Consider the following 26843-nt stretch of genomic DNA (forward strand, 5'->3'; position numbering starts at 1 on the left):
ACACTACTGAAAATACACTTTTCATGATGTGCAGGTCAGTCAACGCATGCCATGGAAATGCTGAGTTCTTGTGCCATATCATTTTGCAAATCTGCCAAGGCTGAATATGCAGTTGCTAAATCTATTCTTACACTGGCTAAATGGATTCAAGCTGAATGGAAAGAAATCTCAGGACAGTTGAAACAAGTATATAGAGCTCGACAGCAGCAGAATCACACTGGCCTGTCTACCTTGTCTAAAAACATATATACTTTGATTGATCTCCCAGCTGTTAATACACTAGAAGAAGAATATCCCAGGATTGAAAGTGAATCTACAGGTAAAAGTGTTCTCCTACTTCCTTGTTTTTTGATAAATAATTACTGATGGTTCCAGTGAGGGATAGCACCAGTTATATTGATAGAGTGAGCGATCCATCACTTATGTACTTATTTTACTAATATACATACGAACAATGTGCCTCTGTCTATAGGTAAGTATCCACAATTTAAAAAATAAAAATAAATGATACTTACTTGTAATGAGAAAAATATGAGATGATATCTTCTGGTATTTTTGTCATTTTGTGCTAGAAGGAGAAACTGGAATTTGTTTATAGAAGGAGGATATCAAATATTTTTATGATTGTCTCCTGTCAGGTTCTACTTTCGTTAAAGTTTGAATGAGAGGAGATCTTTTAGGTTAAGCATTGAAACACCTATATTTTGAAAACCCTGATAAATGTGAGAAGTATTTACCTTAGGTTTTCTCGTAATCTTTAATCTGTGCTTAATCTGAACATTTTTCTTGTTGCCATCAAATGCACTCTAATTCCCAATTTTTGCCAGACTTTTCTTCAAATGTCAAGATAATTCTTTCTTTGTTTAAAAGTGGATTTAGCCTATAATTCAGTACCTTTTTTCCAGGGTCAGAATTTGTAGAACTGTTATTAGATATTAAGTAGTTGGTGCTTTTTGATTTGATGATGATGAAGAAAATGAAATATGCAAGTAAACATACACGCCGCCTTAGGTACTTCGTAGAAGTCTGCTTTCTGAAGCATAAAATCTGTTGCATTTGAAGGTCATGAATCTATTGCTTTCTGTGAAAGAGAAAGCAATTGTAGAGCACAGGCAGTGGTTTTTAGCAAATGGAAAACTGGTGTTTTGCAGCCAGTGTCAAAACTGAAAAATAATTGTGTTTTGGAAAATTTGACTCTTTGGGAACTAGCATGACCAAAAAGAATTACGTACTTATAATACTTTGCTATTATCTTGTAAGTTGAGGAAATTAGAAGTATGTTTTGCATCATAAAATATGTCGTTCTGTTTGTTCTGTTACAGTAAATATTGGAGTTGGAGAGCCTGACTTTATCTTGGGGCAGCTGTATCACTTGTCTTCAGTACAGGCACCTGAAGTGGCCAAGTCTTGGGCAGCCCTGGCTAGTTGGGCTTATAGATGGGGCCGTAAAGTAGTTGATAATGCCAGGTAAATTCATCCTAACATTAAATATATACAGCATAATTGATTTTCTTTTTTAAGATAAAACCTAGCATTGTATTTATTATTACAGTTCTTTGTGGTCAGAAGACACATACGAGCAGGGAACTATTCTCATGCCCTTTCTAAAAAATTTATTTCTGAGTTCTAGGGTGAGGATTTGTCCTTAAAGAAGTTCTTTATATACAATGTTCATGGGCTCTGCAAATACGAATATACTGGGGATCAATAATTTGTTACATGTTACAGTCAGGGAGAAGGTGTTCGTCTGCTGCCCCGGGAAAAATCTGAGGTTCAGAGCTTGCTTCCAGACAACATTACAGAGGAAGATAGAGAGAAAATCTATGGGATTCTCGGTCAGGCAGTGTGTCGTCCAGCTGGGATTCAAGTGAGTGTAAATTTGGTTGCTTAAATGTTCAACTTTGCTGTGAAACTTATTTTTCCTCTAGTTGTCATTCGTATTAACACTTGTAAATGCTTTGTAGTTAAAATTCAGATAAATACACAAGTTCTCTAAGAAACCAGCTATTAACTAAGTGGTAACTCATCTGTTCTAAGGACTGTGGTAGAACAGTGATGTAATACAGTTGGGTGAGTTGCCCAAACAAAAAATGGATTCGCAACTAATATATGCTTGTAAAAAAGGTTGGAAGACTTAGTCAAAAATCTGTTCTCTCTTTATTTGCATTTAGGATGAAGATATGACTCTACAAATCACTGAAAATGAAGACAATGAAGAAGATGATATGGTGGATGTTATATGGCGTCTGTTATTAACAAGTTGTCCCTGGCTTTCCGATCTTGATGAAAATGCAACAGAAGGGTTAATTAAAGTGTGGAGGAAAGTTGTAGACAGAATCTTCAGTCTCTATAAACTCTCCTGCAGTGCATATTTTACTTTCCTCAAACTCAATGCTGGTCAGGTTAGTGTTGTGCTGATGAGGAAAGTTCAGTTGCAAACATTTCTAAGTGATTATGTGAACTATATACTTAGCTTAGAGAAGTATTTCTTTCTTTCAAGGTTCCACTTGATGAAGATGATCCTAGGCTGCATTTAAGAAATACTTCTGAACAAAGCACTGATGATGTTATTGTGATGGCAACCTTAAGACTATTGCGGCTGCTTGTAAAACATGCTGGAGAACTTAGACAGTATCTAGAGCATGGGCTAGAAACTACACCTACTGCTCCTTGGAGAGGTAGGTATATGTTACTTAGCTGTTAAATTATTTTTTCATGCCTTCACTAAATATAAGCAGGAAGTTATTCATTGCATTCTCATAAAATTTTGATTTAAACTTCAGGGAGGGAAAGTATGTTTTCTAGTAAATAACTTTATTCATGGTGCTCTTCCAGTTTCTGGCATGCATTCTGATTGTAGAATACATAAACAACACTGATTCTCCACCTGTCTTGAGACATTGAAAGGAGAAAGAAAGTGTAGTTTGTGAAGCATTACATTATTTTACCACTTGAAAATAATGTTGTTTTTTTTCTCCCAGCTACAGTTCCGAGAAAGATATGTGGCTAAAGCCAGATGTCTCAGTAGTTGTCTGTCTCTGCACTACTGGTTCAGATTGATCAGGAACTTTCCCACAGAACGTTACTGAGTCAAAGTTTAGAAGGCAGCAGAGAAGGAGGCCAACTATTGCAAAATCGGGCATTCATTTGAAACATCCGGTTACGTTAACTTCAGGAACTACTAGTGTACTAGTACCCTTATTTTTTGAAAAATCATAAAACATGCAATGTGTGAAATTGAATTTCTAGTGTTTGACTAAAGGATGTATAAATTTCATCTGATGTCATGCTTGTTTGAGTTGAAGGAGAAAGCAAGTAATCGTCCACATTGTGAAAGACAATTATTTAAAGCCAGGAGAAGCTTTTATTGGAAAACTAGACATTTACATTCTCTTAATGCATGATAGGCTTTTAAAAAGCAAAAAAAAAAAAGTATCATTTGAAGTGTACAGAAATGATTCAGTATGCTTTTTCTTGTTTATAAAGGTATTATTCCTCAGCTCTTCTCCCGCCTCAATCACCCAGAAGTTTATGTTCGTCAGAGTATTTGCAACCTTCTCTGTAGAGTGGCTCAAGATTCTCCTCATCTCATACTGTATCCTGCAATAGTGGGAACTATTTCACTTAGCAGTGAATCCCAGGCCTCAGGTAAGGAGGAAAAATCAAATGTTCAAAAATATTTTAGCCATATTGAATATACTGGATAAAGTGATATTAATTTTTTTCAGTGACTTTGATACTTCCTATCTTAAGAACTTTGGTATTTTGGGACCTCACTGAAGCCTTGTATTTTGATTTACCAGTTTGGCAAATAAGTTCTCAATTTTATCGTTAATTGTTGGCCAAGTACATGATATAACATGGGGCCCTGGTACTAAATGAAGTATTGCCTGATGTAGATAATATTTTAACGTCCTTTATTTCCATTTTTTTCAAATTTAGGGAACAAGCTTCCTTCTGCCATTCCTACTTTGCTAGGTAATATTCAAGGAGAAGAACTGTTGGGTGGTGAATGTGATGGAGGGAGCCCCCCAGCTTCCCAAGAAAGCAGTAAGGATGACACAAAAGTTGGATTAAATGAAGATCAAGCAATGATGCAAGATTGTTACAGCAAAATTGTTGAGAAACTCTCTGCTGCAAATCCAACAATGGTCTTGCAGGTAAATAACCCAAATGTATGTTACTTGTGCTCTTACTTCGAACCACAAAATACATACTTTGTGTAACTTGTGTAGGGCTGCTGAAAGCTTGGTGCATCTTAGGTGCTTTTTGGCTGTCATCTTTCTCAAGTTGTTCATATCCAATGATAAGTCATAATACTAGTACTTAAAAGTGATTGGATTTTTATTTTATACAGGTTCAGATGCTAGTGGCTGAGCTGCGCAGAGTTACAGTTCTGTGGGATGAACTTTGGTTGGGAGTTCTACTGCAGCAGCACATGTATGTCCTCAGAAGGATTCAGCAACTGGAAGATGAAGTCAAGAGGGTCCAAAACAACAACACTCTAAGGAAGTAGGTCTTTTTTGAATAATTCAAGTAAAAATAGTAACTAAAAATTGTTGTTAGTGAAGGATACCATCAAACTGATCAAGTGTTGCTCCTAAATTTTGCTGTCCTAGCTGCTGCTTTGTAAGCTACTGACCTTATTCAAAAGCATTTTGAAGCTACATACATCTAGTACTCCAATGAAATGAGAAGCAACAACAGTGTCTGTCTGTGAACCTGTGTTAAGATTCATTAGTAATAATGTGTTAGAACCCAATGCGTATAGAGTTGTGGTTTGTGGTCCTGTATTTCCCCATTTCCACAATTTTTCTTATAAGTCAGGTGAGATGAGGACAAACGTGTTGATGGGTGTGACCTCTTTGGTGTTTACAGTAAATGCACATAGTTGGAGTAAACAGAACATCATAATTTGCTTTTGGTTTTCAGTGTCGAGCAGGTCTTTATCTAGGTTCTCCTGTGAATGGATTAATGGAAGAGGAAAGCCATTCACTGGACGCTTGGCTAAGCTTAAAAACACCTTGAATTCTACAGTCAAGTCTGACATGGAATGGGAGAACGGGGCAATCAGTCATCCTCTTTCCCTTCTATGGGGTGGGGTACACCTTCAGGAATTAGTAGTTAAGAGCTTTTTTAATAATGGTAATCAGTTGCTTAGGATGCTTTAAACTCCCTGGGCTTCTCCTTTAGGTCTCCAGTGGTTTAAAAAAAAACTAATCAAAATTTTCAGTTTGAAAAACAAAGTATGATTCAGTGTAACAGTCATTTCACGTGGAAAGAAATACTCCTTTCCATTTTAATATGGTTATTCTTAAAGACCTCATTGTAGAGGGTTAATTTTTTGTGACATCTCAGATGTCTCATTTGCACTCTATTTTAATGCTCTGCTTTTGAAGTAACTTGTTTTCATGGAGCTAAGAGGATTTTTATTTTTTTAATAGAGAGGAGAAGATAGCAATCATGCGTGAAAAGCATACAGCTCTAATGAAGCCCATTGTATTTGCTTTGGAACATGTACGGAGCATCACTGCAGCTCCTGCAGAAACTCCTCATGAGAAATGGTTTCAGGATACCTATGGAGATGCAATTGAAAATGCACTAGAGAAACTTAAGAATCCTTTGAATCCTGCTAAACCTGGAAGCAGCTGGCTCCCATTTAAAGAGGTATTATATATACAGATTAAGAGTATAATGCAGAGACTCTCCACACTATTGCTGCAGCGTGTGCTTGTATCTCTCCTTAGTATTGTATTCCTATTGTCTTGGCATTTCAAAATTGCAGCCTGAAATTGCAGCCTTTTGTCTTCTCTGCAATCACCATGTAGGTATGCTTCACACTGAAGCACGGTGACTTTTAACTCTATAATGAATGCTACTGATGCCTCAACTGTCTGCCTTACTGCATTTCTCTAGCCAGTGTAATTATTTTACTTTTTAAAATTCTCCATCTTCTGGTGTCTGGGATGCTGTCAGAACAGAGGGCAGTGGGCTTCAGGTTTATGTGATCTTGTTTCTCTTCAGTTCTCTAATAAACTACAACAAATGTATATTTTTGGTGTCCACTTAGATATCCATAGCCAACATGGTGTTTTTTAAAAAAAAAGCCTGATAAAACTTGTTTTATAAACAGACTTCTTTCGTAGTTCCTTCTGCTTTGCATAACAAGCAGGCATGCAGATATGTAAACAGGATGTTGCTGAAGGTTGCTTTCTTTGACCACAACTGAAATTCAGGAGCAAACCTATTGAGGAGTTTGGTTTACTGTGACTTTGGTGTTTATCACAAGGCAGGATACACTTGCTGCTTAAAGGATGTTCTCTTAGATTTTGTCACCTTCATCCTAAGCTATAAAGAGATTAATAGGGTGCCAGGGGTGAAAAGCAGTTTAAGAAAATCTCCATGCTCTCTGGAAGAGAAAGACCAATAAGACCAATAAGTGTTTTTTTTCAGTTCAGTGCTAGCTGTTAAGGTGAACCTCGACCTAAATCAAAAAATTTCTTTGTAATAGGTTATGCTAAGTTTGCAGCAAAGAGCACAGAAACGAGCTAGTTACATTTTACGGCTTGAAGAAATCAGTCCTTGGTTGGCTGCCATGATGAATACTGAAATAGCACTCCCTGGAGAAGTATCAACCAGAGACACAGTCACAATTCATAGTGTGGGCAGCACCATCACAATTCTGCCTACCAAAACCAAACCTAAAAAGCTGCTTTTCCTGGGTTCAGATGGGAAGAACTATCCTTACCTGTTCAAAGGTAAGAAATTGTTTTTCTCATACAAGTTACTGTTTCTTTTTGCAAACTACACAGACTATATTAGAGTTGGAAAGATGCGTGGCTGTATCTACCTGCATAATACAGAATAAACGTTTGGTCTATCTGCTCACTCTTCCCTTCATTCTGCCTCATATACTTAAGGATTCTTGCCTTCCAAACCTGTAAGTCAGGGTTGTTTCAGATCTTTTTTTTTAAGGGTTGCATCAGTGTGCTTTGCCTGCACACTGATTAAAGTATCTGGACATACTTTTCCAGAAGCTTAAGGTAGCACCCAGAAGAGAATTTTTGAGACTTCATGCCTTCCCCATGAGGGAAAGACCTATTCACTGTGTCAGTTATTGTGTGGACTGTTCACAGACAGCTGTGATAAACTGATTCGAGTATGTAAATGCTATATGTCAACATTTTGGTTTAGGCTGAATAACTCACCCTTAATCTGCACAATTTATAAAGCTATTCGTAGTCTGAAATGAAATAGGATTTCAAAAAATACTAAGTTTTGGGCATCAAGAAAAGGATTTTCTTTGCCTAGAAACTAACTTTTAAATTAAATTAACACAGGTTTGGAAGACTTGCATCTAGATGAAAGAATTATGCAATTCTTATCAATTGTGAACACAATGTTTGCTACCATTAACCGTCAAGAGACACCAAGGTTCCATGCGAGGCACTACTCTGTGACGCCTCTGGGAACAAGATCTGGCTTGATCCAGTGGGTGGATGGAGCTACACCTTTGTTTGGTCTTTACAAGCGGTGGCAACAGCGGGAAGCTGCTTTACAAGCACAAAAGGTAATGGCAGTATTCTCTGACATCTAGGACAAATCAGAAGGGCAGCATTTATTCTCATTTGCTTTTGCAATTCTAAACAGCACAGTTTTAAAAGATGTGGGGTTTGTTCACAATTAAGCAGAATGGTTCTGTGTATTTATATGTCTTGGGATTTTACCAGATGTCAAAGAAATTGCATATATATACATGTGTATTATATGTATTACAGTATCTAACGTAAATATACTTTTCTGTCATGATAATTCAAGGAGAAATGTTTTTGAACAAATAGTTAAAATTGGTTTAAACTGCTTTAATTTCACATCTCATTCTCCACTCCTTTTCCATTTTCAGTGTAGTTTTTATGGTGGTGTTTCCAAAATTGACCTTGGCAAGAGTAAAGTTAGGCCAAAACATAGTGTTTTCAGTATCTTGAGTTTTTTTTAACTGTTGAACTTTAAAATAATTTTTTCTGAGCCATAAAAGTCGTTGTTAGAGGAGTTTATTTCATGTTATTCTCATGTGGAATGCTGGAAACTTCTCTGTGGTAATGTGAGCTGTGATATGTAAACTAACATTTGTTTAACCTCTGTTAGGCTCAGGATTCTTATCAGACTCCTCAGAATCCTGGAATAGTGCCTAGGCCCAGTGAACTTTACTACAGTAAAATTGGACCCGCTTTAAAGGCAGTTGGACTTAGTCTTGATGTGTCACGTCGTGACTGGCCCTTGAATGTCATGAGGGCCGTTCTAGAAGAACTGATGGAAGCAACTCCCCCAAACCTCCTAGCTAAAGAGCTCTGGTCATCATGTACTACACCGGATGAGTGGTGGAGAGTTACGCAGGTAAGTTACAACAACTATCTGTTGCCTTTGAAAGGTTATGTTTCGAATGGGGTGGGGGCAACAAAGGCCTGGGATGTGTTCAATCAATTGATGCTTCTGAGTTAGGTGAGCTAGCACTGCTGAAGTTTCAAGTAACAGGAAATGTTGGTAGGAAGTGTTGTAGTTGTACCATCTGGAATAAAAAGTGGGTATATACCTGATAGCTCTACAGTATTAAACTAGGTTTATCAGCCTAAGAAATGAAAACTATTCTAAGAGAGCATCAAATAGAAAACAGCTTGGAAAAAGTTGGTTTTAATTTGTCTTACACTTAAAATAATGTTTTAAGATGGTAGTCAGTCCAGTGTGTTGGCAGAGGATTCCCACAAATAATTTTTTCCTGAAACTCTCTTTAAAGTCGTATGCAAGATCCACTGCAGTTATGTCCATGGTTGGCTACATCATTGGTCTTGGCGACAGACATCTGGATAATGTTCTTATAGATATGACTACAGGAGAAGTTGTCCACATAGATTATAATGTTTGCTTTGAAAAAGGTAACTTAAAAAAATGCCTTATGTTATTCTAATAAAAGATTTCCTTTCTTGTTAATTAAAAGAAGCAACTTAAAATTTTATCTTAAAGGGAAAAGCCTTAGGGTACCAGAGAAGGTTCCATTCCGGATGACACACAATATTGAAACAGCACTGGGAGTGACAGGAGTAGAAGGGGTTTTCAGGCTTTCTTGTGAACAGGTAAGCTCAAAAATTTGCAAAACAAACAAACAAACAAAAAAACAATGAGGGCTATCACTTGCAAATATTGTCTTAGATACCTTTATATATCAACAGCAGAATGCTTAATAGAAGCCTTGACATTCAGGTTGATTTACCGTTCTGGAATATATACTTGATGAAAGCACATATTTGGCCAAGTATAAGTCATTTGATTAAGATGAACTTGGAAGAAAACATAATGGCCCAAAACTAGACTGTTCACTCTGTATTCTTTTATGTAAATTCAGTGAATTACTACTACTAAGTAGCTAAATTTTTTGGTAAGTTTCTGATGATATTCAGGTTTACTAAAAGAGTTCAGATGAATTCAGAAGAATTCATAATTTAAGAAAATACTGATTCATGCCACATAAAGGGAATATTTTTCTGAGCTCTAATATCAAGTCTTAACAAATGCATTCCAGGGCTTTCTTTTTTCCCTAAAGGTGTTTTCAGTCTTGATATTATCTTTCTTATTCTTTTCTCGTCCATGCTAAGTAGATAAGGTGGCTTTTCATAAGGATCGTAGCTGTGACAATTTTCTATTTTGTGGCTTAGCCTTATAGATGTGCTTTTAAAAAAAGGTAGTGGGGGGAGGACAGAGGGGATGTGACATGAGCATTTTTTATCTTTTTACTGTTTGACACCAAATGAATAAAGACTAAATGCCTTGAAGTTTTTCAGGACTCTCTTATATATGTGACAGAAGGTTGTTCCTTTTTTTTTAAAGCTCTGAACAAAAGAGTCTTTTTCAAGTGGCTGTTGCTAGAGTTTGTGTGGGAAGCTAGAATGCAAACTTTAGTGTTAGTGATGTTAGTACAGGTTAGCTGTGTTTGTATGTACTGTGGTGCTTTCCCTGTGTTTGAGGTGTTTAGGAATAATTGATGGATTTCTGTACCTACTCAAACATGATACTTTAAATGCAAAATTCCACTCCTCTGCAAGGATAACTCCAGATCAAAATGAGCCTGTTTAAAATACATGATACAGGTCCTTCATATCATGCGGCGTGGGAGAGAGACTTTGCTTACGTTGCTTGAAGCTTTTGTTTATGATCCTCTGGTGGACTGGACAGCAGGAGGTGAAGCAGGATTTGCAGGAGCAGTCTATGGTGGTGGTGGCCAGCAGGCTGAAAACAAACAAAGCAAAAGAGAAATGGAAAGAGATATTACACGTAGTCTCTTCTCTTCAAGAGTGGCTGAGATAAAGGTGAATTCATTACAATGCTTTTCCATTATATAACTGAAGTAGCCCATGTGCTCACACTTGGTTTATTTGCATTTGAGGGTGGTGGAACAGGTGGTCATTTGTTAGAAGTAGTTGACAAAATTTATTGAGCTAAACAGCATTTGTTTTTTAGGGAGGTGCTTGTACGGAACTTGACGGTGTTTAGTTTTCACTTTTGTGTGCTTAACTATAAAACATGTTTTTTTAATGTTTGGCCTGAGGCTAGGGGTATAAAAAATAGATGCTTGGAGAGAGCCATCTAAATAATTTCCCTTAAGCTTTAGACCTGTGGCACTGGAGGTAATCCTAGATATGAACTACATCACTGAAGTTAAGTGCTGTCATACGTTTTCTCTTACTGTTTGAATTAAGTGCAGTTCTATAAGTTCTGTATCTTGTTTATAGGTTAACTGGTTTAAGAACAGAGATGAAATGCTGGCCGTGCTTCCAAAATTGGACAGTAGTTTAGAAGAGTATCTGAACCTGCAAGAACAGTTGACAGATGTAGAAAAATTGCAAGGAAAACTACTGGAGGAGATAGAATTTCTTGAAGGTGCAGAAGGAGTGGATCATCCCTCTCACACACTTCAGCACAGGTACATTTGAGCTAGGAATTCTGTTGGAAATCTCATATTAATACAGTTGTTAGTTTAGTTTGTACTTGTAAGTTAAATGTTAAAAATGTGTATATGAAAGAGATTAATAGCTGGATAAAAGCTATTCTTACAGTAAACAAGTTGTTCCTTCTACAGAAGAACTGTTAAATCCATTTTCCTGATGAATGTTCTTATGTCCTAGATTTTATATTCCATCAGTATAACCTCCGCCATTCCATGTTCCACAGTTGACTCACAAGGCAAGATAGAGTATGTTGAAAGCTGGCTACCATTGGATTAACTGCATAATGCATCTATTGATATATGCATCTATTGATGCATAGTACAAAAGTTCTTGCATCTGTTTGTAATTCTTAACTTTATTCTTCAAGTTCAGTTGTAATTGATCAATGATTTCAAAATTGTATGGATGTGTACATGCACGTGCAGTTGTTTTGTAGGAACCCAATTATTAACAACACTTAAGTTTTATGTAATAGATGAGAATGTATTAATTTTATAGTCAACAAGGTAGTGCAGTATTGTTCAATATAGTTCTGTATTTAGTACATCGAAGTGCTATTTTCTTGTAGTACTTGATTCTTTGGCTTCATTAATTCAGGTATTCTGAGCACACACAATTGCAAACTCAACAAAGAGCTGTCCAGGAAGCAATTCAGGTGAAGCTGAATGAATTTGAGCAGTGGATAACACATTACCAAGCTGCTTTCAATAACTTAGAGGCAACACAACTTGCAAGTCTACTTCAAGAAATCAGCACACAAATGGACCTAGGTATAAAGTGGTGGTGGTGGGTTTTTTTGTTTGTCTTAGTGGTTTGAAAATAACTAGAGTTTAATATCAGGAGACTTTGAGTATCCTCTAATTTAAAGGCAAAGACCTGTATATATGAAATGAAAAAAATGGGGTGCTTCAAAGAGTGATTTAGAGCACTTCGAGGTCTCTCTTCTTAGCTGTCTGAAGGAACTTGTCCATCTTGCCCTAGCTGTATATGAGATTATTCACTTGTGTTGAGAGCAAAATTACCAATATGAATTCTTAATGCCTCCTTTACCACAGGTAAAAGACTGTTGTTTTCTTTAATGATGGTAATGCTTATTTGTATGCTGTAAAATGTGTATGTTTCAAAGATAAGTAAAACCTAATTTTTAAATGCCTTTCTTTAAAGGTCCTCCAAGTTATGTACCAGCAACAGCGTTTCTGCAAAATGCAGGCCAAGCACATCTAATCAGTCAGTGTGAGCAATTAGAAGGAGAGGTTGGTGCTCTTCTCCAGCAGAGAAGATCTGTTCTACGTGGTTGTCTTGAACAATTGCACAACTATGCAACAGTGGCTCTTCAGTATCCAAAAGCTGTGTTTCAGAAGCACCGAATAGAGCAATGGAAAACTTGGATGGAAGAACTCATCTGTAACATGACAATAGAGCGTTGTCAGGATATCTTTAGGAAGTAAGTTGGCAGAATAACGGATTGTTTGAAGAACTTAATTGTGTCACTTGGGTAGGCGTCAACTGTGGTATTTCAGATTTGATACGAAGTAGGTGATATAAATAACTGCTCAGATGTGGAGTATTTTCTTCCCCATAGAGCAGAATGCAGCATGCTAGAGCTTGAGAAGGGTGAATTTTGTCATTGCATTTTTGCTTTACAGGTATGAAATGCAGTATGCTCCTCAACCACCTCCAAGTATGTGCCAGTTCATAACTGCAACGGAAATGACTCTGCAGCGCTACGCAGCAGATATAAATAGCAGGCTTATCAGGCAGGTGGAGCGTTTGAAACAGGAAGCAGTTACTGTACCTGTCTGTGAAGAGCAGCTGAAAGAAATCGAACGTTGCATAAAAGTTTTCCTTCATGAAAATGGAGAGGAGGGCTCACTGAGCTTAGCAAGCGTTATCATCTCTGCTCTTTGTACACTGACGAGGTGAGCTGCCTGTTTTGAATTTTTTTTGAATGCATTCATGCTTGAGACCATGTAAAAGGAATATTCATAGCTATGCAGAGAATGCAGTATCGGACAGATAGTTTAACTGTCATAATCTGTCTAGGCGAAATCTGATGATGGAAGGTGCAGCATCTAGTGCTGGAGAGCAGCTGGTTGACCTGACTTCAAGGGACGGAGCCTGGTTCTTGGAGGAGCTCTGCAGCATGAGTGGGAATGTCACGTGCCTTGTGCAGTTGCTGAAGCAGTGTCATCTTGTACCCCAGGACTTGGATATTCCTAATCCAGTTGAAGCATCAGAAGCTGTTCATTTAGCTAATGGAGTATACATCTCACTTCAGGTGATACTTATTTTTGTTATATCTTCTTCCCTCATCTTCAACCTTCTAGGCCTTCATCTAAGCCATTCTTAACAGCTTCGTCCTTATAAACAGCTAAATAATTGTTTACAATGCTGCTGTGATATCTGGGGGGGGCTTTAGACTTGGTTGCTCTACTTTTCTGAGTTTACCAGCCATTTACTGTTACTACCACTTAGATTTTCATTGTTCGAAGGAAACCATTTTGATCTTTATATGGCAAGTTATAAAAACTGCTGTCAGGTAACCACAAGCAGGAGGTTAGTAGCAGATTTGTGGACACACTGGCTTCATGTGTTGCTTTCATTCTTTTACTCTGGTGGTCGAGAACAGCTCTCAGATTGTTTAATCTGTGCCCTTTCTGTTTTGTGCTCTTGCCAAGCCTTACTTATTCTCAGCTGAAACAAGTAGTTGGAAGCAAATCCTGAAAACCTGTTTTATAGGCCCCCTATCTCCAAGATTGGGAAGAAAAAATTCATTTTTTATCATGAGTTTTAGAAATATTTTCCCTTTTAAACAACAACAAAATCAATGAGTGACAGCTTGAGTAAAATATCTGCTGAAGACTTAGGTTTTATAAACTGTGGCTGCTATAAATAGTGCCTTGAGGCTTTTGGTTCCACTGTATTATATCTGAAAAATATTTTCTTACTACTTCAGATTTTTTTCAGAAACATGCATGCAGTTTCACTCTGTTGTAGCTGAGATGCTTCACCCAGACATTGTTGTATCTAAGAAGTCCCTGTTGAGCTCTTGGGATAAGATGTGTCACTCACTAAGCAGCCAGTATAACTAATCTTTTTGGTGTCTTGTCTAACTTTGGAGACTGGGTGCATTGGCTGGTCCTTTCTGTAGCTGCCTTTAGCTTTCTGTTGTATTCTGCATGTAGAAGGTTGTTTTATGTCACTTAAGGTATTTTTTCTTACCTGCATTGATTACTGTGGCATGAGTAGGTCTTTATCTGGAAAACTTTTTATTCTTTTCCCTTGCTTAGTTCAGACAGTTTAGCAAATCGTACATTTAATAATTTAACTCACTCACATTTTCTTTTCTATGGTGCAACTATGTCATTTTATAAAATTGATTTGCAAAGTGTGCTTGGTCTATGCACCGCTAATCCTTTGCTGAGGATTGCTGTAAGGTATTGCTGCTGTTGCTGTTGTAATAGTTGTTGCTGCATTGTGCAAATGTTACACCTTTGCGCTAGTTTGGGTTATAATGTGCTGTGGTTAAAATCTGCTGCTAAACCTAAATTTAGAGAGAACAATACTCCTGATGGTTCAGGAAAAAAAAAAGACCCTTGGCTGACCAGCATCATGTTAAGGTTGTAGATAATATCTACTACAGGTGTAATACTGAATTTAGAAAGCTGTTGCATATGATACTTTTTGAAGGGTGGAGATTTCTTATGTTTTCCTGCTGAATTTCCAACAGGAATTGAACTCAAACTTCCGGCAGATTATTTTTCCTGAAGCGCTGAGGTGCTTAATGAAAGGAGAGTATACTTTAGAAAGTATGCTCCATGAATTAGATAACCTTATTGAACAAACAACTGATGGGGTCCCTTTGCAAACGCTGGTTGAATCTCTTCAAGCCTACTTAAGAAATGCAGCTATGGGATTAGAGGAAGAAACACATACTCATTACATTGATGTTGCAAGGTAAGTAATTTACTACTTTTAGTGTGAGAGAGAATGAAGACAGTAGAATCATGTTAGTTTGTCTGAATTTGATTGTTTGAAGTGCAGACTTTTTTTGCCCCAAAATACCTTAAGCAAAGTGCAACGTCTAAAATGTGTACGTTTCCTCCGGGTGCATGTGCATATATTTATCTACACACATGTATGCATAGATTTTATGGCAAAACAGAGCTTATGGTAAGAGGTGCATTTACATCTACTTAAAACAGATTTTTGAGTTGTTTGGTAGTTGACTTTTTCCATAATTTGTAGTTAGGATTTTGCATGAAGTCTTTGAGGGATGCTAAAAATAGGAACTGGTCCCCTTAGTTTGTGGGAGAAACCTGCGAAAAGGAGAGCTTGCAACTGTGGCATTCTCCTCTCATTTGGAGCTTTGGTGAGCAGCTTTTGCATAATGAATCAGTGGCGTGATTTAAAAACAAAACAAACGCCTATGCATCTTATAATGTGGGACAGTACCTTTCTAGGAAAGCGCTTGCTGGTCAACTGAGCTGATTCAAAAGCTTCCTGCCGAGTAAAAGGAGTGGTCTTGCTGCTTCCCTTGAGCCAGTAACAGTGGCTTCATAAGCGGTATAATGAAGCTTGCTATACCAGTTGAAAACAATTTACTTTTTTCCCTCTTAAGTTAATTTTCTTCCTGCTTAACCTGTTGGCAAGCCTGCTCAGCTTGGTAGGTGAGGGTCAAAAGGGATACGAGGGAGGGAGAGTAAGACCATCCTTTCAGGAGTGGCAAGTTGTTAAACCATCTCAGCCATAACCTAAGATCTCATCCTCCACACTTCTAGCCCATATGTCATTCAGTTAATTATATATGTGTATGTTGTCAAAGTCAGTACTTGTTTTTTAAGGAAGGAAAGGTAATATTTGCATTATTTACTATCCGTAACTTTTTTACCATGCTCAGAGGAAGTGCAGACTGTATCCTTTACCTATAATTTGACTTTATAGTTGATTCTTTAACACAATCCTGTATTACATAATATCCTTGACTATTCTCACAAGTCCAGTGTCAGAACTCATGTACAGAATCATATGGAAAATGGGAGGATAAAGAGCCTGGGGAAAAGTTGACCTTTTTCAAATTTGGCTTAATTCTAAACTGCTCTAGCTGTAGGAACGATGAATTTAAGAAAATCCTATTTCTGTTTATTTGTTGGAGACTAAGTAAAAACATGTAATTTTTCCTTCTTTTAAAAAAATATTTATTTTAAGAGTACTTCATGCGCAGTATGGTGAGCTGATTCAGCCAAGGAATGGTTCTGTTGATGAAACTCCCAAAATGTCAGCTGGTCAGATGCTTTTGGTAGCATTTGATGGAATGTTTGCTCAAGTGGAAACTGCATTTGGTTTATTGATTGAAAAGGTATGGATTTGTTCTTTTCTAAGTATTCTTTAAAGTACTCTTTAAGCCAGGAGTATGAGAGTTTTATAAATCAGAACAATTTTTTTCCTTTACATTGCTCAGCTAAACAAGATGGAAATACCTGTTGCTTGGCGTAAGATTGACATAATTAGGGAAGCCCGCAGCACTCAAGTTAACTTCTTTGATGATGACAACAATCGGCAAGTTCTAGAGGAAATCTTCTTTCTGAAGAGATTGCAAACAATTAAAGAATTTTTCAGACTCTGTGGTACCTTTTCGAAAACATTGTCAGGTAAGTGCGTGTTAGCAATACGCAGCATCACTTTGTCTGCTGTTCATCCCATTTTCTTTTGAGGAGAACATAAAATGATAGTCATTTTTATTGTAACTCCCCTTTCATACATGGCAAGTACCTAGAAGTTAAAAATAGATTCCTGTAATCTTGCTGGTTTTATGTCTGATAATATTTTTCTAGATCCATCAAATGTTTAAAACAAAAATGTTTCTTCTCTTTTAAAAGGAATCAGTTCACTTGAAGACCAGAATGCAGTAAATGGACCTGTTCAGATTGTCAATGTGAAAGCTCTTTACAGAAACTCTTGTTTTAGTGAAGACCAAATGGCCAAACCAATCAAGGCTTTTACAGCTGACTTTGTGAGACAGCTTTTAATTGGCCTTCCAAATCAAGCTTTGGGACTTACTTTGTGCAGTTTCATCAGTGCTTTGGGTGTAGATATCATTGCTCAGGTAGAAGCTAAAGACTTCGGAGCAGAAAGCAAAGTTTCTGTGGATGACCTGTGCAAGAAAGCTGTGGAGCACAATATCCAAATTGGCAAGTTCTCACAGCTGGTTATGAACAGGGCAACAGTATTAGCTAGCTCGTATGATACAGCGTGGAAGAAGCATGATCTAGTGCGCAGACTTGAAACTAGTATTTCATCTTGCAAGACCAGTCTTCAGAGAGTGCAGTTGCATATTGCCATGTTCCAGGTAAGACTACACCATGTGTTTATTTCCAGATTGTGCATGTGGAAAAGGAGCTTTAGTTACTGTGTCTAAGCACTACAGGAAATGTATATTTTGCTGAATGAGCTTTAGAGTATTTTTATGGACTTTATCACGTATTTAGATTTTAGACTGTTCTGTAAATACGTAAGGAGAAGTGTTACAGCTAGTTTCTTTGGAAGACTTCCTGTCTTGTAAGATGCAAATGTGAAAATTCTCTTTGAGCGAATACACTTTTTTTTCAGTAACCATTAAGTCTTTTATTAGAAAAAAAGAAGCAATTCATTGGCTTTCATACTAGCAATATTGTCCCATTCCCTCCTGCTTTTTTTTATATAGAGTATGATTGTAGAGGAGGAGCTTGCTTAAAACAGAGGGTATGTGTTGCTGAATGTCATCTTGTTCCTTTTCTTCTAAATCTTAATGTGTGAAATCTCTCTTTGCTCCCCTTGTTGCCTCATTTGAAAACATAAATAGTAGCAGGACTGATCCTTTCAAGCATTGTTCTGAGACTTTAGTTAAATACCATTGTGTACCTTGAACTTTATGCTGGTATCCAGTTGTACCGTAGTATCAATGATCTTCATTTTATAGTGATTTGTAGGTTAAGGTCAGAGGCTTTGTCCGAGTTGATTACTAAGCCATTTCACAGACTGGTAAGAAAATTTGTCTGTTTTGGTTGTTATGCATCGCAAGTAAATTGCTTCCAAATATTGATGATCGAAGAAATGTGAGTAAACAAATCCTATTAAGTTAATGACTGATTAATGATATAAGTGTCCAAGCAAACAAAACATGGATCGCAACTACTTACATAATTTAGTACTCAATGTTTTAAAACTTTAAATGTTCTGGTTCCATCTTCTGACACCTAATCCTTAAAAGTAAGAGCATTTTAAAAGGTGTACCAGAGTACTAGAACTGCTGTCTGCTCATTACAAAATATTTTGCTTCACAATTATTGACAGTCAAGTTGTTCTTTTTTTTCTTAAAGTGGCAGCATGAAGATCTCCTTATCAGTCGCCCTCAAGCCATTTCTGTTACTCCTCCACCTCGTTCTGCAATTTTAGCCAGCATGAAGAAGAAACTTCATACACTCAGTCAGATTGAAGCTTCAATTGCGACAGTCCAGGTACGGCTGTTTCTGGGGAGTTTTTTCAGTAGCATGTTGGAATGTGACTCTAACCATGTGCTCGCTGCAAGATTTATCTGCCACCTCCAGATTCTCTTGCTCTCAAAGCACAAATTTGGGGTATTTTCATCAATTTTCCTATCTACTTTGTCATGCTCTGATTGTGTAGTTTTGTGCTGTTATGTGTACTTTTGTGCTATGTGTACTTTTACATTGTTTGGTTTTGCTGTCTCCTAATACACAATATTCTCTCTGGAATACCTGTTTCACAAGCAAAATCCTTGATACATTAAAAAAACAAATAAACAGAACACTTTCGATTCTGAAGGCTGATCATGCCCCTAGTCTTCGAATGTCAGACTTAAATCATCCTTACTATTATTTTTGTTGCTATCAAGTCTCAGAAGCTTCATTTGTAGGTCTGGGCAAATCACTTACTCTGTGTTAAGATTCCCGTATGCTCTGGCTTGGCTCATCTTTTTAGACTTTTGGATATCAGCAACATAGGTCGTTTAATTGTTTTAAAAATATATATGTATACTGTTTAGCTTGTTGAATTCTAATTTTGTTTTAGTTGTGAAGACCCTCTTTATTTTTTTGAAGTTTATTTGTAAAACAATCTAGGGCTCCTTGAGTTTTTATCTAATTTCTAGAAACATGATTACTCTAACTTGGTTTTGTGTGTTTTCTTTTCTGGCAGGGTAGAATCTAGACAGGTGACTTAGTTTCCCTAATAATCAAATCCAGTTGTGATGTGTATTGAAAATAAACCTTTAAACAGCATAGGCTAATATTTGTCATTAATGAATGCCTCTGTATTTTAAATGTATGGGTTTGCAAATATATCTGCTTGTGCTACATATGCATAATTTCTCTTTAAGTTAGGCTTAATATGATATAGTGGATACATATTGATATATACCTGTGGTTTTTTTCCTCCCCCATTGCAGGAGAAACTAGCAGCACTCGAAGCAAGTATTGAGCAGCGTTTAAAATGGGCAGGAGGTGCTAATCCTGCGCTGGCACCAGTCTTGCAAGATTTTGATGCCACTATTGCTGAAAGAAGAAACCTTGTCCTGAAAGAAAGTCAAAGAGCAAGTCAGGTACTATACGTGTAGTACAGACTTGATAAGTGCATTCAATTTCTATTTCCTATTTGAGATTAACCAATTTACATAGCAGATATTTTGCCTACTCAGCATTTAAAGAGCAGGCACAGATAACCAAATACTTATGGGAATCCCACTTTAAAAGCAATGGGAATCATCTAAGGGAGAGTTGCCACAGGGCTGGATTACCCTGAAATGATACTGTTACTGTAACAGGGCGGCTTTACTTCTGTATTTAAAATTCTCCCTCCTAAGGATATGGAACAAATACAGTTTGTGTAATATGCAGCTTAACTGGAATGTCTTCTTTCTCACTCTTGCTTTCATTTTCAGGTTACTTTCCTCTGCAGTAATATCATCCATTTTGAAAGTTTACGTACTAGAACAGCAGAAGCCTTAAATCTTGATGCTGCATTATTTGAACTTCTCAAACGCTGTCAACAAATGTGTTCATTTGCATCGCAGTTCAACAGCTCAGTCTCTGAACTGGAGCTTCGGTTACTTCAGAGAGTGGTGAGTAAAAGTCAAAACAAAATATGTAGCTTTACAGAATTGCCATAATCAAGAGTTCTCAATTTTGTCTTCCGTTCTAAGTCAATATTATGTGTACCTCCTAATGGGCTGTGGATTATGTAGCTATTCCATCAGCTGCTAAACACTTGGCAGTGGCACTGACGCAATAATTGAGTTTTATCTCTGGATAGAGATATAGAAATGTTTCTGTTTATTTTTAGGGCACTGGTCTTGAACATCCTATTGGCAGCTCTGAATGGCTTCACTCGGCTCACAAGCAGTTGACCCAAGAAATATCTACACAGAGAACAGTACAGACAGAGAGAGAACAACAAATAGAAACAGTTTGTGAAACAATTCAGAATCTGGTGGATAGTATTAAAACTGTGCTCACGGGTCATAATAGACAACTTGGAGATGTCAAGCATCTACTGAAAGCTATGGCAAAGGTATGCCTGAAACTTTATTGAACTTATTGCTCAAAACCACGTCAGTACAGTGGAAGAAAAATAGCACTTGTAACTGTGCTTTTTGAAGTATATAAAAACAGTGAAATGCGTTCATGCGTATGGAGTTCAATACATGATTTTTTTAAAGATTAAATAAATTTTATAAAGCTTTTATTTTTGCAGTTAGGTTAATCAGGTTCTGGTTAAATTAAACCCTGTTTCATCATCTATTAGTTCAAAGATTTTCTTCATGCTTTCAAAATCCTCTTGGATTTTCATCAGGAAAACGTTTAATCATTTTCAAATTTGTTTTCTTGGAATGTAGCTACTGAAAGCTATGGTTATTTGTAATCAAATGGCAAGCTGAGAGGCCGATAAGGCTAACAAATGTTCAGTTTCATTCTATTTGCCAAGATATAGTGAGTACTTAATCTTCTTGCACACCTTTGTTGCAGGATGAAGAAGCGGCTTTGGCAGATGGTGAAGATGTTCCCTATGAGAATAGTGTTAGGCAGTTCTTGGGTGAATATAAATCGTGGCAAGATAATATTCAGACAGTTTTGTTTACATTAGTTCAGGTTATGGGTCAAGTCCGCAGTCAGGAACATGTTGAAATGCTGCAGGAAATAACTCCCACCTTGAAAGAACTAAAAACACAGAGCCAAAGGTAAGAAAGTCACCTTCTGTCAGCTGAAGGCATTACTCGAATCTATTTGTATATAGCAGAAACGCAACAAGGAGTACATAGTTGGTGGTTGTCTTAAAATGCAGAAATCTGTTTGCTAAGTTTGACTTATAACTTTCATTTTGAGTTTTCAATAACTTTAGTGCCACGAATATTTATCAACTCCATTATGTTTTCTAGTGTCTACAATAATCTAGTGAGTTTTGCATCACCCTTAGTCACGGATACATCAAATGAATGCTCAAGCCCAACATCAGCTGCTACATATCAACCAACATTTGCTGCAGGTAATATTGAAGAAGTGCAAATACTAGGAATTCATATTAGAGAGGGAGTTAACTTTCTGAAATGCAGTCTCCATAAAATTTATTCGATTATATGCTGAATGACATTAATTTTATAGGCTGAACGACCATTTGATCTTAGTCTTTGAGATCTGGATTTGCTCCACAAAGCCCAGAATACACAGAACCTGTTGTCACGTATATAAACTGAACTGTAATTCCTGTTGAAATTATTAAACTTTAGAATTAATCATGAAACCCAACAAATGTATTCACGTCCAAATAATCTCATTTCTTCACAGTTAAAAACATGAATAAACTTTCTCCGAAGTATGGATTTCTTCCTATTTAAAAACTTATTCTACTCTGAATATTTAGGCTAAACACAAGTTTCTGACTTCCATTAAGAGCAATAACTGTGTTTTAGAACTGTATAAAACAATTAAGTTAGAGAGGTTAAGAGAGCCCATTAAAATGTGCTTAATGAAAATGTTCTGCAATAGAATAAAACCTCTTGTTTAATTCCGTAAAGTGGAAGAAATTAGAAAATGGTAAGACTGAAGAGAGAAGTGGTGCAGAGTTTAAACTACACATGTAAAGTGCATTTGTTTATGATGAAGTACTGGTAGCTGCATTTGGTACACATTTAATTGTGCTTTCTTTTATCTAATATTTATTTAAAATGCCTTAAACACTCAAACTTTCTTCACAGCTGTACGTAGCAATACGGGGCAGAAAACTCAGCCAGAGGTGATGTCACAGAATGCAAGAAAGCTAATTCAGAAAAATCTTGCCACGTCAGCAGATACTCCTCCGAGCACAGTCCCAGGAACTGGCAAAAGTGTTGCCTGTAGTCCCAAAAAGACAGCCAGGGACCCTAAAACAGGAAAAGGTAAATACAGGAGTACCATGGGCAACAGCAGCAAAAACCCCTCGGTTGGGTTCTATGCAGGAATGTAAAACTGAATTTTATTTTGTGCCTTTAGCTGTGCAGGAAAGGAATTCATATGCTGTTAGCGTGTGGAAGCGAGTCAAAGCCAAGTTAGAGGGCCGAGATGTGGATCCCAACAGGAGAATGTCTGTTGCTGAACAGGTTAGTTGGAAAGTACCAGTCCTTGCTTTAAATACTTCATAGTAAGTATGTGTGTATGCATGCACACATGCATGCATTTCAGTCTTAAAGACTGAAATCCTTTTGTGGTTCCTTTAGAGATAAGCTATTTAAATTCCAAAGCAAGTGAAGGTAGGCTGTTCCCTTGTATTGCTGCATTTTTTATCCAATATTTTTTATTCAATATTTTTGTTTCCTCTATCAGACTTATATAAACTAATGAAATGATGAAATGGCTTTTTGTACATGAGTAAGCTAACATTTGTTAAACAGCTGTTGGTATCCAGTGAGAATATTAGCTTTCTATAGCTGCGTGAAGGACAAGACTTATCTGTTCACGGGCATATAACAAACACAGCCATGCTTCTCTCTGAGAAGTTCTCAGTGGACCCATAAATTTGAGAACGTTGTGACTTTTCAGTATAGGGGTTATGAACGAGATGATGCTTCATCTCTTTTTGGTCCTCCAGTACAAGTTCTTATTTCTTATCTGGAATACAGAAAGTTATATAAGTTTACAGTGACTATAGATTTTCTTACTGAAATTTTGTATGGGCAGGTGAAGAAATTTGACAGTAAATGTTAAGATCACTTAAGTGTTCTTAAAAAAAAAAAATTAATATGTTTTAATTACTTGTTTGACCTTTTTAATAGGTTGACTTTGTGATTAAGGAAGCAACTAATCTAGATAACTTGGCTCAGCTGTATGAAGGTTGGACTGCCTGGGTATGAGTAGGGAGAAAGCAGATCAGTCTGGTTCAGCGAGGTCAGACATCCACCAGAATCAACTCGGCCTCAGGCATCCATAGCCACACCACAGTCGGTGGTGATGCATACTGGGGCTTAATCTGAGGAAACCTAGGAAATCTCGGTGCACTGGGAAGTGAATCCTGCAGGATAGCTGCACTCAGGGATACGCTAAACACAATGGTCTGCAACCCCCAAGGTCAAGGGTGCACGTTCACCGCTTGAACAACACGGTTTGTCTTTCTGCTCTGGAAGAACTGCAAACGTGTCTGGGGGTTAGCTGCAGAAAGAAATCGGGATGCTACAAACCGCAGAGTGATTTGGAACTCAATTCCACCTGACCCTGTGAACAATTCAGGAAACACCGAACCCTGTTCAAAGAAAAACAGAAAAAATGGGGCCATGAAGAAATCACAGCAAGGAAGATTTGATGCATTCAGATTCTTGTTACTCTTGTTGCTTGGCAACAGTGCTGGTTGAGTTGACCAGTTAGTACGGAAAAAGGCTACAAAACTTCAGAAATGGACTGAAAGCAAAGAGCTGTACATCAGGAATACGCTGCATTGGAAGAACTTCTGAGATAGAAGAAAAAGCCTTTGTTCTCTTCTCCTTTTCCTCTTTCCTTTCTTTCCTCCCTCCCAGCCTCTCCTTGCATACACCCCTCTTGGCTTATTCTTGTAGGTTAGGCGTACTTCCAATATACTTTTTATTTCAATCCTTCTACTTCACAGTTTAGTCAAATTAACAACTTAAATTTTGTTTGGTAAACAAATTTTCCAAAAGCACTGAAAATATGGAACATCAATGATTACTTATGAGTTGGATGGTCAAATGCAAAATGTAATTTTGGTTATTTTAAAGTCATTTCTGTGATTCTATTATGTACAGTTTCTCAAAATTGTCACTGTGCATTTAAAAGTAATGAATCCTACAGGCATTTGATTTAATGTGCACTTCCCTCTGCTTGCAGTGTACACTTTCTTGTAATTCAAATTGTCCCTCCAATCTCATTCTACTGTGATTGCTGTAGTTTCTTTCGTACGACGTAGCTAATCCAATGTAATCTTTACCTTTTTAAAAACCAGGATAGAGTATCTAGTAGAGTTTTACATTGTTGATGACAGATAAACAATAAAGTGATGTTCTGGTGGAGGTAGAGTGATACGCTTTTTACTTCACTTTCCTAATACTTTTAGTTCACACTTGTAAATTATAGTGCTTCAGTTCACAGGGGTATACATATAATCCAAGAAATGAAGGACTCTACAGATCTGGTTGAACAAAAAATCTGAAAGATTTCTGCAAAGTAATTTTGCTTTGCCATATTGCTTTTATAGATGGTTGTTCAATAATGCATCCATAGCGAATCTTCCACCAAGTTTTTTTCAAATCAGTTCTGCACACAAAGTGTGATTGTGATCGGAAGAGTCTCTCTAAAAATGGCATCTTCTTAGATCTATGTCCTGCTTGTCTGAGAGTTGTTTAAAATACTTCTTGCTTCCTTTTTTTAAGTGGGACACCTCTAGGAAAAGGCAACCTCTTTTTCTTACAGCAAATAAATCTAACAATTCAGTTACAACAACAGAATCTTACAGGTGCTGATAGCTAAAGCAGAAATCCACACTGGCATTCTCAACCAAGATAAATTTGCATAGCTATATATGAAAAGTGTTTCTTTTCTGTAAACTCTGTGAGTTCATTACACGCAGTTGCTGAAGAATGAGGTATGGGAAGATCCTTTATGCCATTTTAGTCACTTTTCAGAGTAAAAGCACACTTTAAATACAGCATTTTTTCAATCAAAATTTAAGTATTAAAGGATTTGAGCCAAGCTCACTACTGGCAACATATTCATTCAATTGAATGGATTTGCAGCAGTTCATCTGAGTAGAAAGCATGGCTAGTTTCAGGTAATATAAATTAACACCAGGCATAAGTAATAGAACTTGTATTATTTTCATTATTTGCACTATGCTGACTAACTGCTCTGCCTCCTCAGTAGGTCTTAGGATTCAATTTCTACTCTGTTGCCAATTTTTTGTGGACATGCACTTTGAAGTGTAAGAATTTTCAACAGACATACGGCCTTTTTTTTTTTTTTCATTCTGATTGCCTGAATAATTCTAGGGAAATCACAGGCTTTATATTTAACAATACCCTTGCAAATGCATTCCACTGTCATTGCTTCCTGAACCCTCTGCCATGCCCAGTATTGCAAGAAAGAAGGTATTTGAATGTTGTGTGAAGAACGTTCATATGCAGAACAAGACACTTTACACTGTTGGTCCTTTTTTACTTTTTCTTCAGTTAAAAATGACCTTACGAACAATCTGTTTGGAGTACCGGAGTAACAAGAGTGTATTATACATGCTGTTTTATTTCTTGGAAGCTGGGGGGAAGGGAGGGGTAATGCACTCACCTGTGGCTCATGTATTATACCTCTGCTATCCAGAAATGAAACACTTGTGTGGAGATGGGTTCTTTACTGCGTAATTTAATAAAATTTTAAAAAATAAAATGTATTCATAATTTCCTTTTATGTCAAACTACTTGTGGTTTTGAAAGTTATGGGGGAGAATAAAATGCTTAATTTAAAACAAATCCCAAATTAGAACAGCATTCTACAGAGACTTATTTGCCTAGCTAATGTTGAAGATACACCTAAACACCTAATGCTTAGGAGTTAGTAGGACTGTCAGCATTTGTGAGCTGACATGTTCTTCTTGGTAAAGGGTGACACTATGGCACACTGGTACAGACTTGGTTAAACCTAAAATGTAGATTCTGTACTTGCATGTTGCATATTAAATAAGACTGCATTAATTGCATGTCTTCTAAAAGGTAATATGTTCCTTACTAAGACTAAGTTGCTTCATTTTTCTTTTCAGTTAAAAGAAAAAAACAGGGTGGGAACCATTTCTTCAATGAAAATGAGAAAATATCCTCTAAGTTTTTGGAATGAAGTTTCTTTAAAAGCATTGGTGATGCTTAATGCCCACTTTACACTGTGCTTCCAACAGTCTGGCTGCTCAGTGAGGGGAGCGTTGGGCAGTGGGACAGGGCTCTGTGCTCTGCTCTCTGCAGCATGCTGGTGCATGCTGTTTCGGGGTGGCAAGGTTGTCCCACGAGGCTCGCTGTCCCACCTGCCCCTCAGCCACGGAGAAGCATACAAGGAAATGGCAGCTGCGGGGGTTCACTTGGATGGGGGGAAAGTTCTAATGGGAGACTGATGCGGGCGCTGGCATTCGAAAGACTGGTTGGAAGATAATGAATCTGACAGCGGCATTAGAGATGATGGAAGTTCCTGCTTTTTTCAGTGGTAAGTGGTTGTGTTTTTCGGCAAGAATCATACAGATGGATGAAACCAGGAGCTGGCTCGTTATATCAAGTAGCTATGGAGGCTGCAAATGCTCCTAGGAATGGTAAAGGCTTCGCTTTCTGCTTGAGACCAT

General features: G+C 37.3%; 1 protein-coding gene across 3 annotated transcripts in view; it reads left to right on the forward strand.

The window, feature by feature from the left end:
• The window catches only part of SMG1 (SMG1 nonsense mediated mRNA decay associated PI3K related kinase), a 67784-nt gene extending 41875 nt beyond the window's left edge, over nt 1-25909 (forward strand). For all 3 annotated transcript variants that reach the window (XM_083800118.1, XM_083800120.1, XM_083800119.1), the window contains 33 exons: nt 35-319; nt 1323-1467; nt 1729-1867; nt 2172-2402; nt 2501-2678; nt 3487-3648; nt 3943-4160; nt 4358-4512; nt 5445-5667; nt 6512-6758; nt 7341-7570; nt 8146-8394; nt 8792-8930; nt 9019-9128; nt 10140-10358; nt 10782-10972; nt 11595-11767; nt 12162-12441; nt 12644-12916; nt 13041-13275; nt 14728-14954; nt 16206-16356; nt 16459-16648; nt 16877-17346; nt 18356-18493; nt 19444-19596; nt 19936-20115; nt 20337-20564; nt 21020-21231; nt 21430-21536; nt 22246-22425; nt 22520-22626; nt 23299-25909. In XM_083800118.1, coding sequence (XP_083656244.1) covers nt 35-319; nt 1323-1467; nt 1729-1867; nt 2172-2402; nt 2501-2678; nt 3487-3648; nt 3943-4160; nt 4358-4512; nt 5445-5667; nt 6512-6758; nt 7341-7570; nt 8146-8394; nt 8792-8930; nt 9019-9128; nt 10140-10358; nt 10782-10972; nt 11595-11767; nt 12162-12441; nt 12644-12916; nt 13041-13275; nt 14728-14954; nt 16206-16356; nt 16459-16648; nt 16877-17346; nt 18356-18493; nt 19444-19596; nt 19936-20115; nt 20337-20564; nt 21020-21231; nt 21430-21536; nt 22246-22425; nt 22520-22626; nt 23299-23376 — 6503 coding nt within the window. In that variant the 3' untranslated portion in view covers nt 23377-25909. The remainder of the gene's footprint in view (nt 1-34; nt 320-1322; nt 1468-1728; nt 1868-2171; nt 2403-2500; nt 2679-3486; nt 3649-3942; nt 4161-4357; nt 4513-5444; nt 5668-6511; nt 6759-7340; nt 7571-8145; nt 8395-8791; nt 8931-9018; nt 9129-10139; nt 10359-10781; nt 10973-11594; nt 11768-12161; nt 12442-12643; nt 12917-13040; nt 13276-14727; nt 14955-16205; nt 16357-16458; nt 16649-16876; nt 17347-18355; nt 18494-19443; nt 19597-19935; nt 20116-20336; nt 20565-21019; nt 21232-21429; nt 21537-22245; nt 22426-22519; nt 22627-23298) is intronic.
• The last annotated feature ends 934 nt before the right edge of the window (nt 25910-26843 follow it).

Source organism: Anser anser, assembly GCF_964211835.1.
Source record: "Anser anser genome assembly, chromosome: 15".
Taxonomy (NCBI): domain Eukaryota; kingdom Metazoa; phylum Chordata; class Aves; order Anseriformes; family Anatidae; genus Anser; species Anser anser.